Source organism: Ranitomeya variabilis, chromosome 7 (genome assembly GCF_051348905.1).
Source record: "Ranitomeya variabilis isolate aRanVar5 chromosome 7, aRanVar5.hap1, whole genome shotgun sequence".
NCBI lineage: Eukaryota > Metazoa > Chordata > Amphibia > Anura > Dendrobatidae > Ranitomeya > Ranitomeya variabilis.
In genome coordinates, this window is record NC_135238.1 from 43,977,032 (window position 1) to 43,992,380 (window position 15,349).

General features: G+C 44.2%; 1 protein-coding gene across 3 annotated transcripts; it reads left to right on the forward strand.

The window, feature by feature from the left end:
- Positions 1 to 10,092: 10,092 nt before the first annotated feature.
- Positions 10,093 to 14,879, forward strand: LOC143785828 (uncharacterized). Of its 3 annotated transcripts, none has more exons than XR_013218100.1 (6): positions 10,093 to 10,240; positions 11,052 to 11,209; positions 12,379 to 12,503; positions 12,585 to 12,719; positions 13,394 to 13,568; positions 13,970 to 14,879. XR_013218100.1 is itself a non-coding variant. In XM_077274966.1 (6 exons), exons 5-6 carry the CDS (start codon positions 13,499 to 13,501, stop codon positions 14,786 to 14,788), a joined length of 876 nt encoding a protein of 291 aa, XP_077131081.1. In that variant the 5' UTR covers positions 10,093 to 10,240; positions 11,052 to 11,209; positions 12,379 to 12,503; positions 12,585 to 12,719; positions 13,394 to 13,498; the 3' UTR covers positions 14,789 to 14,879. The 3 variants fall into 3 exon arrangements, 2 of the variants coding, with proteins under 2 accessions (XP_077131081.1, XP_077131082.1); XM_077274966.1 differs by having other exon boundaries at positions 13,983 to 14,879; XM_077274967.1 differs by lacking the exon at positions 10,093 to 10,240 and adding an exon at positions 10,265 to 10,525 and having other exon boundaries at positions 13,983 to 14,879.
- Positions 14,880 to 15,349: the final 470 nt, after the last annotated feature.

Genomic DNA, 15,349 nt, shown 5'->3' on the forward strand with positions numbered 1-15,349 from the left:
AACCCCACAAGTGATTCCATTTTGGAAACGAACACTCTTGAGGAATTCATCTAGGGGTGTAGTGAGCATTTTTATTCTTCAGCTGATTCACAGAATTGAATAACATTAGGCTGAGTAAATGGAAAGTTAACATTTTTTCCACTAAAATTTTCTTTTGGTACAAGTTTTTAATTTTCAAAAGGAATAATAGGAGAAAATGAATGGTGGAATTTGTTGTGTTACTCGTCCTGAGTACGCCGATACCCCATATGTGGTCAAAAACTACTTTTCCGGCACAATGCAAAGTTCAAGGGGAAGAGGCGCCATATTAGAATTAGATCTTACTAGAATGGTTTGCAGGTGCCATGTCACATTGGCAGAGCCCCTGAGGTGCTAGAACAGCAGAAACCCCAATGAAGTCATTTAAGTTTCCAAACTACACACTTGATGAATGCATCTAGGGGCGCAGTGATCATATTGACACCACATGTGCCTCACAGAATTAAAATAACTTTGGGCAGTGAAGAAAGACTAATTACATTTTTACCACTAAAATGTTGTTTCAGCCCCAAGTTTTAAATTTTTATACGGGCTAATAGTAAGAAATGAACCTGACAGTTTGTTTGACTCCACACATAAGACCTCAGGAGTGGACATGGATGTCAGACATATGTACCATCCTCCAAAACTTTGAGGACTCAACCAAGATGGTGAGCGGCGATGATACAATAATTAGCATCACCATCCCACTTCTCTCTGTTCTGAAATGCTCTCTGCTCACTATCAAAGAAGATGCGTTGCAGTCGGAGATTGATGAGATGGAGCAAGGAACCATACATGGTGAATACACACAGCCCACCCACATCTCATCTCAACGTGGATAGGGTGACAATGAGGAAGAGGAGGAGGCGGAGGAAGAACAGGAGCTACTTTCATGCAATAGATAGTACTACTAGCACAGCTGTCATACCGTCTGTTCAGCATGGATGGCCTGAGGACAGGAAGGAGGAGGACAGAATTTTCAGTCATCCTCTTGGTGAGGACACGGAAGTCTTGCCTGTTAGCAGTCTGGCACACATGGCTGAGTTTATGTTACGTTGCCATTCACGTGACCCTTGCTTTCTCAAAAGTTTGGGTAGCAGTCATTACTGGTTGGTGACACTTCTAGACCCACACTACAAAGAAAACTTTCTATCTCATATTCCAGAGTCAGACAGGTGTACTAAAATGGTGCAGGACCAGAGGGCTCTTGTTGCGGAATTATTTAAAAAATTCCCATCTGAAAACGCTGGCAGCAGACATCACAGTTCGTTGCACAACCAAGGACGACAGGCGAAAGAGACACAACTCCGATCCAGCTCAAGTTCTGGGAGTTTTCTCAGACCCCACATCGTATAGGCCCTGAGGCACGGGGTACTCTCACAAGAAGTGCAAAGTTTTGGAAGATGCTGAGGGAGTACCTTGCTGACCAAACCAAAGTCCTCCGTGATACCTCCATGCCTTATAATTATTGGGTATCCAGGCTGGACACGTGGCATGAACTGGCTATGAATGCCTTGGAGGTCCTGGCCTGCCCTGCCGCTAGCATTTTGTCAGAGTGGGTATTAAGTGCCGCTGGGGGAATTATAACTGATAAGCGCGTCCACCTGCCAACTGAAAATGCTGACAGGCTGACTCTTATAAAAATGAACAAGGGATGGATTGTGCCAGACTTCTGTACACCACTGAGCGATATCAGCCAAACATAACCTCCAATACAGTGTCTTTTTTTGTTAACGCTATTACCATGCACCTCTTTACACCCAAACATGGGTATACAGTACACTTCGTGATTTCAACTTTTTTTCTGTTGTCATTCTCCTTCTCTTCATCCTCATCACCCACCACTAGGGTTGAGCGACTTTTATTTTTATAGGATCGGGTCGGGTTTCACGAAACCCGACTTTCTCAAAAGTCGGGTCGAGTGAAATCGGCCGATCCTATAAAAATGTCGGGGTCAGCCGAAACACGAAACCCAATGCAGTGCAATGGGATACTATGGTTCCCAGAGTCTGAAGGAGAGGAAACTCTCCTTCAGGCCCTGGGATCCATATTAATGTATAAAATAAAGAATTAAAATAAAAAATATTGATATACTCACCTCTCCGACGCAGCCTGGACCTTACCACTGGTAACCGGCAGCCTTCTTTGTTTAAAATGAGCGCGTTCAGGGCCTTAGATGACGTCACGGCTTGTGATTGGTCGCGGCCGCCCATGTAAACGCCAAGCGACCAATCACAAGCCGTGACGTAATTCTCAGGTCCTAAATTCCTAGAATTAGGAATTTAGGACCTGAAAATTATGTCATGGCTTGTGATTGGTCGCGTGGCGGTCACATGGGCGGCCACGACCAATCACAAGCCGTGACGTCATCTAAGGCCCTGAACGCGCTCATTTTAAGCAAAGAAGGCTGCTGGTTACCAGCTGTAAGGTCCAGGCTGCGTCGGAGAGGTGAGTATATCAATATTTTTTATTTTAATTCTTTATTTTACACTTAAATGTGGATTCCGATACCGATTTCCGATATCGCAAACATATCGGAACTCGGTATCGGAGTTCCGATACCAGATTCAGAAGATCGCCGACCTCATGGCCGACCCCACACAGGGGTCGGGTCGGGTTTCATGAAACCCGACTTTGCCAAAAGTCGGCGACTTCGGAAAATGGCTGACCCGTTTCGCTCAACCCTACCCACCACCACTATATCACCATGGTGATCGTAGTCTGTGATGGAACAGCCACGTTATTGTGTTAAAGGGTGTTTTTGATGCCCATAAAAAAAATGTTTACAGTTTTTCTTTTCTTTTTTCATTGGATTGTTATGTACTTTTTTGGCTGTGCACCCGGAGTGCCCTTGCATGGATGAGTGGGTAGTTATACTGGAGCAGCTTTACAAGGCCCACCGTAAGATGATCGCATAAGGCAGCAGTGTGGGCACTATACTTTTTCTCATTGGACATTGTGTTAAAGGGTGTTTATGATGCCCGTAAAAAATATATTTACACAGCATGTTGATGTGTACCCCCCAGGGGCACATTTTTTTTTTATGAAGCCCTCCTCCACGTTTCATCCTAGGGGGATTGGGGTGCATGCAAATTTGGAGCAGGTCTGGCATTCACTGCATAGCCAAACAGTATGAGAGACCCAGTTCCTAATAATGGGAACTGTAGGGGTTTGTTACGCTGCTTCAACAATGCAATTCTCCACTTTTGGGTCTTCATCCTCAACTCTGCAATTCTCCAATGCAGGTTCTTCAGGCTTAACACTGCAATTCACTGCATAGTCAAACAGTATGGGAGTACCAGCTTCCTAATAATGGGAACTTTGGTGTCATGTGGCCATCCACTGCGTCGGTTCAAAGGGTTATTGGGGTGTAACTTTGGGGCAGGGCAGGCCTTGCATTCAATGCATAGGCGAACATTATGGGAGTAGCAAATTAAGAAAAATGGGAACTTTGGTTTCATGTGGCCTTCCAGGACGTCAGTTTTTTGGGTTATTGGGGTGCATCTAAATTTGGAGCAGGCTTTGCATTCACTTCATGGGCAAATTGTACGGGACTAGAGAAATCATAATAATGGGAACTTTGGTTTCATGTGGCCATGCACCACGTCTCTTCAAATTGTTTTGGTGGTTCGTGTAACTTTGGTGCAGGCCAGACCTTGGATTAAATGCATTGGCAAACAGAATGGGAGACCCACTTCCTAATAATGTGAACTTTGTTGGTTGTCAGCTTCAACAATGCAATTCTCCACTGCTAGTTCTTCAGCCTCAACACTGACATTCTCCAATGCAGGTTCTTCAGGCTCAACACTGCAATTCACTGCATAGGCAAACAGCATGAGAGTACCAACTTTCTAATAATGGGAACGTTGGTTTCATGGGGCCTTCCAGGACGTCTGTTTTTTGGGATACTGGGGTGCGTCCCAATTTGGAGCAGGCCTTGCATTCAATTCATGGGCAAACTCTAGGAAAGTTAAAAAATCTAATAATGGGAACTTTGGTTTCATGTGGCCATCCACCATGTCTCTTCAAACTGTTTTTGGGGTGCGATAAACTTTGGGGCAGACCAGGCCTTGCATTCAATGCATGGGCAAACAGTATGGCAGTACCAAATAAATAAGAATGGGAACTTTGGTTTCATGTGGCCTTCCAGGATGTCTGTTCAATGGGTTATTGAGGTGCGCCTAAATTTGAGTCATGCCTTGCATTCAATGCGCAGTCAATAATAGTACAGGATACACACTGTTTAATAATGGGAACAACAAAGCCCAGCCAGCTGATGGCTCTCTAAGAATAGGGAGGACACACTGCTGTCCCTTTAAGAAGATTAAAGTCCGCCTAATGGCCCTCCTCCTTTAACAGTCTCACCTTCATAACTGAAACGGGATGTGTCTGATGATGTGTCAAACACCACATGGCCAGCTAAGGTTACATAGTTACATAGTTATTAAGGTTGAATGAAGACTTTAAGTCCATCTAGTCCAACCCATAGCCTAACCTAACATGCTCTAACATGTTGATCCAGAGGAAGAATCCGCGTCTGTTATTATGCTTAAACCTTTTTTCCTCCAGACGTAGAGGATGCCCCCTTGTCCCTGTCTCAGGTCTGTGATTAAAAAGATCATCAGAAAGGTCTTTGTACTGTCCCCTCATATATTTATACATTAACATAAGATCACCCCTTAGTCTTCGTTTTTCCAAACTAAATAGCCCCAAGTGTAATAACCTATCTTGGTATTGCAGACCCCCCAGTCCTCTAATAACCGTGGTCGCTCTTCTCTGCACCCGCTCCAGTTCAGCTATGTCTTTCTTATACACCGGAGACCAGAACTGTGCACAGTATTCTAAGTGTGGTCGCACTAGTGACTTGTATAGAGGTAAAATTATGTTCTCCTCATGAGCATCTATGCCTCTTTTAATGCATCCCATTATTTTATTTGCCTTTGTAGCAGCTGCCTGACACTGGCCACTGAATATGAGTTTGTCATCCACCCATATACCCAGGTCTTTTTCATTGACTGTTTTGCCCAGAGTTTTAGAATTAAGCACATAGTTATACATCTTATTACTTCTACCCAAGTGCATGACCTTACATTTATCCCCATTAAAGCTCATTTGCCATTTATCATCCCAAGCTTCTAGTTTACATAAATCATCCTGTAATATAAAATTGTCCTCCCCTGTATTGATTACCCTGCAGAGTTTAGTGTCATCTGCGAATATTGAAATTCTACTCTGAATGCCCCCTACAAGGTCATTAATAAATATGTTAAAAAGAGGGCCCAATACTGACCCCTGTGGTACTCCACTGCTAACCGCGGCCCAGTCCGAGTGTGCTCCATTAATAACCACCCTTTGTTTCCTATCCCTGAGCCAGCTCTCAACCCACTTACACATATTTTCCCCTATCCCCATTACTCTCATTTTATGTAACAACCTTTTGTGTGGCACCGTATCAAAAGCTTTAGAAAAGTCCATATACACTACATCCACTGGGTTCCCTTGGTCCAGTCCGGAACTTACCTCTTCATAGAAGCTGATCAGATTAGTCTGACAGGAACGGTCCCTAGTAAACCCGTGCTGATACTGGGTCATGAGGCTATTCCTCTTCAGATACTCCAGTATAGCATCCCTTAGGCCATGTTCACACTTTGCGGTTTTTACCGCGGAACCGCCGCGATTTTGATGCTGCGGTTCCGCAGCAGTTTCCATAGCGTTTACATTAACATGCAAACCCTATGGAAACCGCAAACCGCAGTGCACATGCTGCAGGAAAAACCGCGCAGAAACGTAGCAGTTTACAACCCGCAGCATGTCACTTCTTTGTGCAGAATCGCTGCGATTCTGCACCCATAGGAAAGGATTGAACCACTTACTTCCCGCATGGGGCTGTGCCCACGTTGCGGGAAGTAAGCGGATAATGTGCAGGTGGTACCCAGGGTGGAGGAGAGCAGACTCTCCTCCAGGCCCTGGGAACCATATTTGGGTGTAAAAAAAAGAATTAAAATAAAAAATAATGCTATACTCACCTCTCAGCGCTGCCCGCGGCGTCCGGTCTGGGTTGATGTGCGAACAGGACCTGCGGTGACGTCGCGGTCACATGACCATGATGACGCCGTGGTCACATGACCGTGACGTCACGAAGGGTCCTTCTCGGCACAGCATCTTTGGAAGCGGACCGCCGAGTGCAGCGCCGAGGAGATCGGGACGTCAGAGAGGGTGAGTATAGCCAATTTTTTTATTTTAACATTATACTATTGATGCTGCATATTGCTGCACATGCAGCATCAATAGTATAGGCGGAAACCCGCAGCGGAAACCGCGGAACAAACCGCGATAAATCTGCAGGGATAACCGCAGCGGGTTTGCCCTGCAGATTTATCAATTCCGCTGTGGGAGAACCCGCAGAGCACACCGCAAAGTGTGCACATAGCCTTAGAATGCGCTCCAGGATTTTACCCACAGTAGAGGTGAAGCTTACTGGCCTATAATTTCCGAGTTCAGTTTTTGTCCCCTTTTTGAATATTGGCACCACATTTGCTATACGCCAGTCCTGTGGTACAGACCCTGTTATTGTGGAGTCTTTAAAGATTAAAAATAATGGTCTATCAATGACTGTACTTAGTTCCTGCAGTACTCAGGGGTGGATCCCATCCGGGCCCGGAGATTTGTCCATTTTAGTGATTTTTAGACGCCGCCGTACTTCCTGCTGGGTTAAGCAGGTGACATTTAATGGGGAATTTTTGTTATCACTGATCATATTGTCGCTATGGGATTTTTTTGTGTTAATACTGATGAAAAAAGTCATTTAGCATATTGGCTTTTTCCTCATCCTCATCCACCATTTCCCCCAGACTATTTTTAAGGGGGCCAACACTTTCATTTTTTAGTTTCTTACTATTTATGTAGTTAAAGAATATTTTGGGATTATTTTTACTCTCTCTGGCAATGAGTCTCTCTGTCTCAATCTTTGCTGCCTTGATTTGCTTTTTACAGAATTTATTTAATTTTCTGTATTTATTTAATGCCTCCTCACTACCTACTTCCTTTAATTCTCTAAATGCTTTCTTTTTGTCCCTTATTGCGACCCTTACAGCTCTATTTAGCCATATTGGTTTCCTCCTATTTCTAGTATGTTTATTCCCATACGGTATATACTGTGCACAGGTCCTATCCAGGATGCTAATAAACGTCTCCCATTTTCTTTGTGTATTTTTATGTCTCAGGATTAGTGTTGAGCGATACCGTCCGATACTTGAAAGTATCGGTATCGGAAAGTATCGGCCGATACCGGCAAAGTATCGGATCTCGCCGATTCCGATACCCATGCAAGTCAATGGGACACCAAGTATTGGACAGTATCCTGATGGTTCCCAGGGTCTGAAGGAGAGGAAACTCTCCTTCAGGCCCTGGGATCCATATTACTGTGTAAAATAAACAATTAAAATAAAAAATATTGATATACTCACCTGTCCGGAGGCCCCTGGACATCACCGCTGGTAACCGGCAGCCTTCTTTGCTTAAAATGAGCGCGTTCAGCACCTTCCATGACGTCACGGCTTCTGGTTGGTCGTGTGCCGCTCATGTGACCACCAGGCGACCAATCACAAGCCGTGACATCATTCTCAGGTCCTAAATTCTTAGGAATTTTTATCCATATTGTCTATGGAGACAATAACATTTCCCAGTGAATGCAAAAATGAAAAATTCATCAAAAACGCTGCGTGTGAACATAGCTCAAGTGGTGGAGGAACATTTTTGTTTTGGGTTATTTATTTTGCCTAATATACAAGTCGTTACCCTGGAAAGGATGTACCTCAACATATTTCCCAGGAAAATCCATTTTGGTTTCATTTTTGTATGTTTTAATGTGCGCCTGTAAAAGTGGCGTAATACTCTGACAACATTGTTCAGAACAGTGACCTGGGAGTCAGAAATGCTTCTAGGGGTCTTCCCCATTATGTTCCCGTGTAATTTGAGAACTGTTCCCATAGATTTCTGATTCCCGGAAAAAACCTCCGGGGGGAGGGGGGGTGTCACGGCAAAAAAACTCAGGTTTCCTAGGCTTATATTGGGCTCGTTGCTCATGTTGAGCACCCAAGCATTCCAATCTGCTCGACCCGAGCAACAAGCACCCGAGCATTTTCTGCTCGCTCATCAGTAGTCCTAATATTTCCGGTACCTGAAAAAAACGGTACCGGAGATGTCAGTGACATATACATTTATTACAGTAATGTAATGGTAAACCCACATGTAAGGGTAAACCTCAAACCCTACAGAATCCCCGAACCACACCAGGAGATAATCTGCAAGGAGGTGAAGAGAATGCTGGACCCCGGGGTGATAGAGGAATCAAGAAGTGGCTGGTCAAGTCCTCGTCCTCGTATCGAAGCCCAATGGCGAGTAGCGATTTTGTAATGACTACTGCAGGCTCAATGAGGTGTCCAGTGTTGACGCGTACCCAATGTCCGGCATGGACGAACTCAAATGGGATGTTATATACCTGGTAACGAGAATCAGGCAGTGTCTCTTGGGAGAAGCAGGAACTCCAACTGTGCGGGTCAACTGCAGGGAAAGGACTCATATGGACTGTGTTTTCTTTGTTTTACCTTTATGCCAGCAAGGCTCGGTTTATTTTGCTGAACCCACCAAGGTTTATGCTATCCACAATAAACCAGCAGGTGATCGTCTACCAGAATGTTTCCTCTGTCTACCTGGGAAAGCAGCTGAGCGTGTCAACCCCTCACAACATGTACAGAAAGCTGCACACACACTGTACTAATTGTATATGTCACTGACATCTATCTATTCTATGTGTGTTATAAATATATTTTTATATCTTTATTTTTATATAGCGCTCACATATTCCGCAGCGCTTTACAGGTTTGCACACATTATCGTCACTGTCCCTGTTACAGTCTGTTACAATCTAAATTCCCTATCAGTATGTCTTTGGAATGTGGGAGGAAACTGGAGTACCCGGAGGAAACCCATGCAAACACGGAGAGAACATACAAACTCTTTGCAGATGTTGTCCTTAGTGGGGCTTGAACCCAGGACTCCAGCGCTGCAAGGCTGCTGTGCTATCCACTGCGCCACCGCGCTGTGTGTATAACCCATATATCTGTATCTATGTGTGTAATCCATCTCTTCTAGACTGTCGGGTCCCAGTGTCATTTTAGAGTACGTGGCTGCTGAATTACCGGCTTTTCTTCTATCTATATAATATTTATACATATATCTGTGTGTGTCACTGACATCTATATATCTATGTGTATACTGTATATCTATTCTAACCTGTCCCTCTATGATTTTACTGTATGCAGCACATGAATTGCCGGCTTTTTATCTATCTATCTATTTATCATCTACTTTAAAATACTTTAGTGGCAACACAATTATTACCGATCACGAATCCGAATGTGCCACATTTGTGCCGAATTTGTGTTTGTCGATCGTTTTACAAACATATTAGCACATGTCCTGTCATCACTTCTATCATGGAAATGCCCCTTTGACTAACGTTATCATCCATCCAATAGACTGTATGAGGACATGAGGTCCTGGTGATGGTCGGCCTGGAATCACATGATCACACAAATCCCAGAACACTGCCCCCTATCAGTGGAAATGTGAGAAAATCCAATAATGACACCAAATGCTTGAAGACTTTATCCTGAGCATCAGATTATATAGTTCAATGTATCTTTATAGAGAGAATGAGAAGATAAAAGAAACTGTCAGAAAAGAGTAAATGTGTTATAATGTCATATGATGAGAATTGGAAATGGGAAAAGCTCAGCCAAACCTCTGTAACCACCGGCTGTAATCTAACACCTGGAAATTGCCAGGATGTTATTTCATTCATCCCTATTTCTGCCTCCATCATTATCAGCTGCTTTATAAGAGGCCGATAGTGAGAGAAAAAGTATTGGTTATTCCGCTGCATTGTGACATCATCTCTTACCTTATATGGAAGCGGGCAGTGATGTCACACAGGTGAGTGATGATGTCACAATAGAGCGGAACCTTAAAAACCCTCGGTTCCATCTCACTGGCTCAGACTTGGTATATGTCTGTCTCCTGACAACACTGTACCTAGATCTTCTCCTTGTGAGATTAGCGCTTTACTTGCGATTTACTTGTGGAATAGCGAAACTGTATTAGAGGATACTTCTGGATTTTCCTGAAGATCACTGACTGAGGACTTCTACATCTGGAGGTAAATCTGTTTTGTGTTGTTATTTATGAAACTATTATTATTTATTGTTATAGCGCCATTTTTTCCATGGCGTTTTACATGTGAGGCGGGGTATACATAATAAAAACAAGTACAATAGTCTTGAACAATACAAGTCACAACTGGTACAGGAGGAGTGAGGACCCTGCCCGCGAGGGCTCACAATCTACAAGGGATGGGTGAGAATACAGTAGGCGAGGATAGAGCTGGTCATGCAGCGGTTTGGTCGATCGGTGGTTACTGCAGGTTGTAGGCTTGTCGGAAGAGGTGGGTCTTCAGGTTCTAACTAGAAGCTTTCTTCTCATTATTTTTTCATGTATTCTTGAATTTTGTATGAAAACACTTTTTGCGTTTGTTGCCATTTTCTGACACCCGTAGCGGTTTCTTTTTTCGTGATTTGGGGTTGGGTGAAGGATTATTTTTTGCACCCTGAGCTGTCGTTTTTACTGATACCATGATGGGGAACATGCGATGTTTTGATGAGTAACTCGTCCGGCACAAATCACGGCACAATACAACAGAAAAAACATTTTCATGAATATTTTTATTTACAATTCATGAAACAAATCCAGTCCTCAGTGGCCGGATATAAGAGTAGGAATGGCCGCGAGAAAACCAGGGAGCAAATATCAGTGTCCAGCAATTTACAGGGGGAGGAGGGGAGATTTCCTTTATTAATAAATAGTAGTAATAATAATGGCAGCCAGCGCTCTACCTGTATGGGGCAGGGCGGGCTGCACCAGGGATTATAGCACTGTGTAATATGGCTCCAATGTTATCTTCTCCCCTTCAGATCTCCCTCCTGACTCTGTCTGGTCCAGGACCACAGAGGGGACGTCAGCTCCTGGCTGTCTGGTCCAGGACCACAGAGGGGACATCAGTCACCACCTACATAAGCTGAGAAGAGAACATCAGCGTGCACAGGACCCCGCAGAGCCGGACATCTGTAGAGTGAGTATAATGGCTGCCGCCAGGGTCCATCTTCTTACACTAATTAGATAAGTGGAGGAGGCCGGACCACGGCTGTCAGCACCGACCACTGAGTTAGGCCAGAATTGCACCTGACAACCTCCCGCATTTAACCACTATCATTCGGCTACTTGTTGGCTGATTGTCGGGTGTCTGGTGCCATTAAGGCAGTTCTTACTGCTGGAAAATACTGACCAAATACTGAGCATGTGAACATGGCCTAAAGCTGAAAATTATTTGGTTTAGATCTGAAATAAAACTTGTGTCAGAGTATAATGTAGCCCCCCCCTCATAAAATATGTAGCTCCCCTCATAAAATATAATGCAGCCCCCTCATAGAGTATAATGCATCCCCTCCCATAGAGTATAATGTAGCCCCCTTAAATAAAATAATGTAGCCCCCTCGTAGAATATAATGCAGCCCTCAAATAGAATAATGCAGCCCCCTCATAGAGTAAAATGCAGCCCCTTCATAGGGTATAATGCAGTCCCCTTAAAGAATATAATGTAGCCCCCTCAAATACTATATTGCAGCCCCCCATAGAGTAAAATGCTGCCCCTTCATAGGGTATAATGCAAACTCCCATAGAATATAATGTAGCCCCCTCATATAATATAATGCAGCCCCTCCATAGAATATAATGTAGCCTCTCCATAGAATATAATACAGCCCCACAGTCCTACAGTCTTATGGCCACCAGTACTAACTGATATATATATATATATATATATATATATATATCCCACAATCCTCACCTCTCCTCCTCATTCCCCCGCGGTTCCAGACTCTGCTCCAGTCTCAGCAGCTGCACTGCCATCTGCCCGGCACACAGTATGAGGTGACGTCATCACGCACCGGCTGTGGCAGAGGCAGAGGGCAATAATGGAGCAGGGAGTATCATCTGATGCCCTCTCCTCTATTATTGCACCTATGATGCCGATACAGTTGAATGCGGCACATGCTGGGGGCAGCAGCGGTGGAGCAGCAGGCGACAGGAGGAAGGAGACGACTGCTGCGGCTAAAGCCTGTGCCCGCTGCTAAAGAGAAATTAATATTCACTGCTCCCCACGCCCATGGCCAGTCCGACCTGGGCTCTACACACAGAACTGAGGAATAAAATGGTAAAACTCATCTGTTCCTTATACTACAGGTGGAATAATTCTCTACTGCTGGAAGGTTCTCAAAGTTTTACTTGTTGAGCGTTGAAAACTCCAAGTGTAAACTTTGTTCTGGATTAGGAATCTTATTTCCATCGGGAATTCACCAGATATTACTGTAAGTATTCTGAGGTCATAACAAACATTTCCTGCCTAAAAATAAAAGAATAAAATCTGACCGATCTATTGTTCCTTTTAGGGTTGATAAACGACTACAGAGCTGAAATCTTGACAAGAAGATCCCTGTCGATTACTAAGATCCCAGCTGAATTCTGTAGCACTACTAGTGACATCACATTTCTTGGATTTACAAGAAGAGTAAAGTAGTTAGAAGGTAACGATACTTTTCTGTAACATTTAAGTCTAAGTTGCAATGTGTGAACATGATGTGAGGAATAGCGCCATTTCCGGCCATTATATGGCTTGTATGGTATTTTGTATTGTTCTACAATTTTCACCCTACAGTCACTATCTCTAATTTGCATTTGTCTTTGAATCAGTGTCTCCCGCAAAAAAAGTATTTTACCTCTTACCTTAGGTAGCACAGAGCCATGGAGGAAATTATATATCAGTACTGAGCATTGTAGCTGTGAATCCAGCTCTGGTATAAGCTAATGTACCTGCTAGAATCCTGCAGGACAATGATTCTGTGCTTCCTCCTGGCAGTGCTCCTCCTCTGCCTCCTAACTTGTGAAATCTCTGTGCAGAGCAAGACGGATTACAGGAGGTTATTCAGAGTTAATGAGCTCAGGAGACGGGAAAGTGGAGGAATTGACCCTTAAGAATAGATTAAAGACGATTTCTCTGATATCATATGTTACAAAGTTTCTTATAATCACTTATACTAGTGATTTATACAATTTGTTGCCGGGCAGTTCCCATGTAAACACTTTCTCGATGTTTTGCGGCTTCATCTTCTCGTCCTTCCATACTACTTATGGTCACTACTTTTTGGCTTTTGCTGTTTATTGTCCTATAACTTTTTTCCATTTGTGGATTATTCTGCAGGACTTCTCGCACACTGAGTGACTTCTGCGTGTTGCTCTGCGCTGTGAGATCTGCGACTATTGTGCGCCGGAAGAGCACGTTACTGAACACTTTTGAGGAGAAACCATGAGTTCTCGGGAATTGAGGCAGCTGATCATGGACAACATTGCATGGATGAACCGGCCAGAAAACCGAAGTAAGTGAACCTTTACAATGTAAGGGGTGTGTGTGGGGGGATTATACCGGGGTCTTTTTGTCGTCACCCCAGTAACAACAGGTTCCACTCTCTAGTTCTTTCCATAAGAGGAGTTAGAAATATTTCTGCCTGTATACTGGGGACAATGTTAGACGGGGAACTAAACTAATAACTCTGGGTATTGTAGTAGTGACGATCGGTGGGGTCCGGACCCTCAGACCAGCACACATCGCTCACAACAGGGGTCAACGTGCTTAGATTATTCTTGGGTGTGTGCAGAGCGGTGTCCCGGCCCAGTAAAAATTTATAGAGAAATAATAGATAGATAATAGATAGATAATAGATGATAGACACATTTGTACCTGTCATTTATGATATTTTCTGTCATTATAATACATGAGTTTTTCCCTTCAGATCAGAGCCCTGTGATCGGAAGACTCAGGTCGTCTCAGACAAGAGGAGGAAGGATTGAAGATGACAGAGATTATTTACCTTCTCCAGAGAGAAGAAGAAGAGTTAGAGACCCATCCAGGCGCTCAGTACGAGAGGAGACCAGACACAGGAGCCGTTCGCCACATAGGCCGCTACCTGACCGTCCCATCTCACCTGAGCCTTTACCACCGACCACGCGCCCTGACAATCTCAGGCCTGCGGAGGCTTTACCACCGACCACGCTCCCTGACAATCTCAGGCCTGCGGAAGCTTTACCACCGACCACGCTCCCTGACAATCTCAGGCCTGCGGAGGCTTTACCACCGACCACGCTCCCTGACCGTCACAGTTCTGCTGATGCGTCACTACCGAGCAGCAGCAATAACAGGAGTGGTGGAAATGAAGCGGCAACCACCTCCGGGGCCGATCCTCAGCCAAATTTTATTCCACCATCCGTGGGCACAGATGCTGAGAATCAGGCCGGATTAGATTCAGTTGAGGATACAACCCCACCGCAGGCTGCACCCCTGCGGAGGAGAGGACGGCGGAGAGGAATGACAAGGATACGGCAAATAGAACGCCTTCCTACCAGGAGCGCCACAGGCCAGGAGGAGATTCCTTCTTGTGCCATATGCCTAGGTGATTATGAAGTAGGTGAGCAGCTTATTGTGCTGCCCTGCCGACATCTTTTTCATCAGAGCTGCATTACACCATGGCTCCGCCAAAACCGCTACTGTCCTTACTGCCGCCAAAACTGTTTCCAACAGAACAGACAGAGAAGAGCATAAATCCCAACATGTGCTCGTGTATCCATCCCCAATATATATTTATTTCCTTTATTAATGATTTTTACTAAATAAAATGTATATGTTTTTTATACTTATGAAGTCAGCACTCCATTTTTTCAGTTTTCTATGTTACCAGGAGTTTCTTCGTGTACGGCCATATTGATACATTTATAGAGGAACAGTCACACGATGCAACTACTTTTTACCTATTTATGCATCATTTCCGGAATTTTCTAAACTACATCAGTGATATGTCCGCCACTGCATTACAGAATCCATTTAGCTCTAGTGGTCCCCATACTTGCCATTATCCGTTCTGCAATTTCTGGGGCAACACCTCTATTAAATCTGTGGACAGTTTGCTCCAATTACAAAACAAGCACTAAATCTATTGTACTACTTCTAATCTGATTTACTATGCTGCACGTGAGTGTCCATATATATGGGGCTGCATTACACTATAGAGGCTGCCTATGGGGGTGCATTATATTAGGGGCTGCATTACACTATAGAGGCTGCCTATGGGGGTGCATTATATTAGGGGCTGCATTATACTATAGA

What these genes read in the sequence shown, in the direction of transcription:
- LOC143785828 (XM_077274966.1), top strand. Translation starts at nt 13,499, where the DNA reads ATGAGTTCTCGGGAATTGAGGCAGCTGATCATGGACAACATTGCATGG. An exon ending in GAACCGGCCAGAAAACCGAA is followed by an intron (nt 13,569 to 13,982) that starts GTAAGTGAACCT and finishes TTTTCCCTTCAG; the next exon opens with ATCAGAGCCCTGTGATCGGA.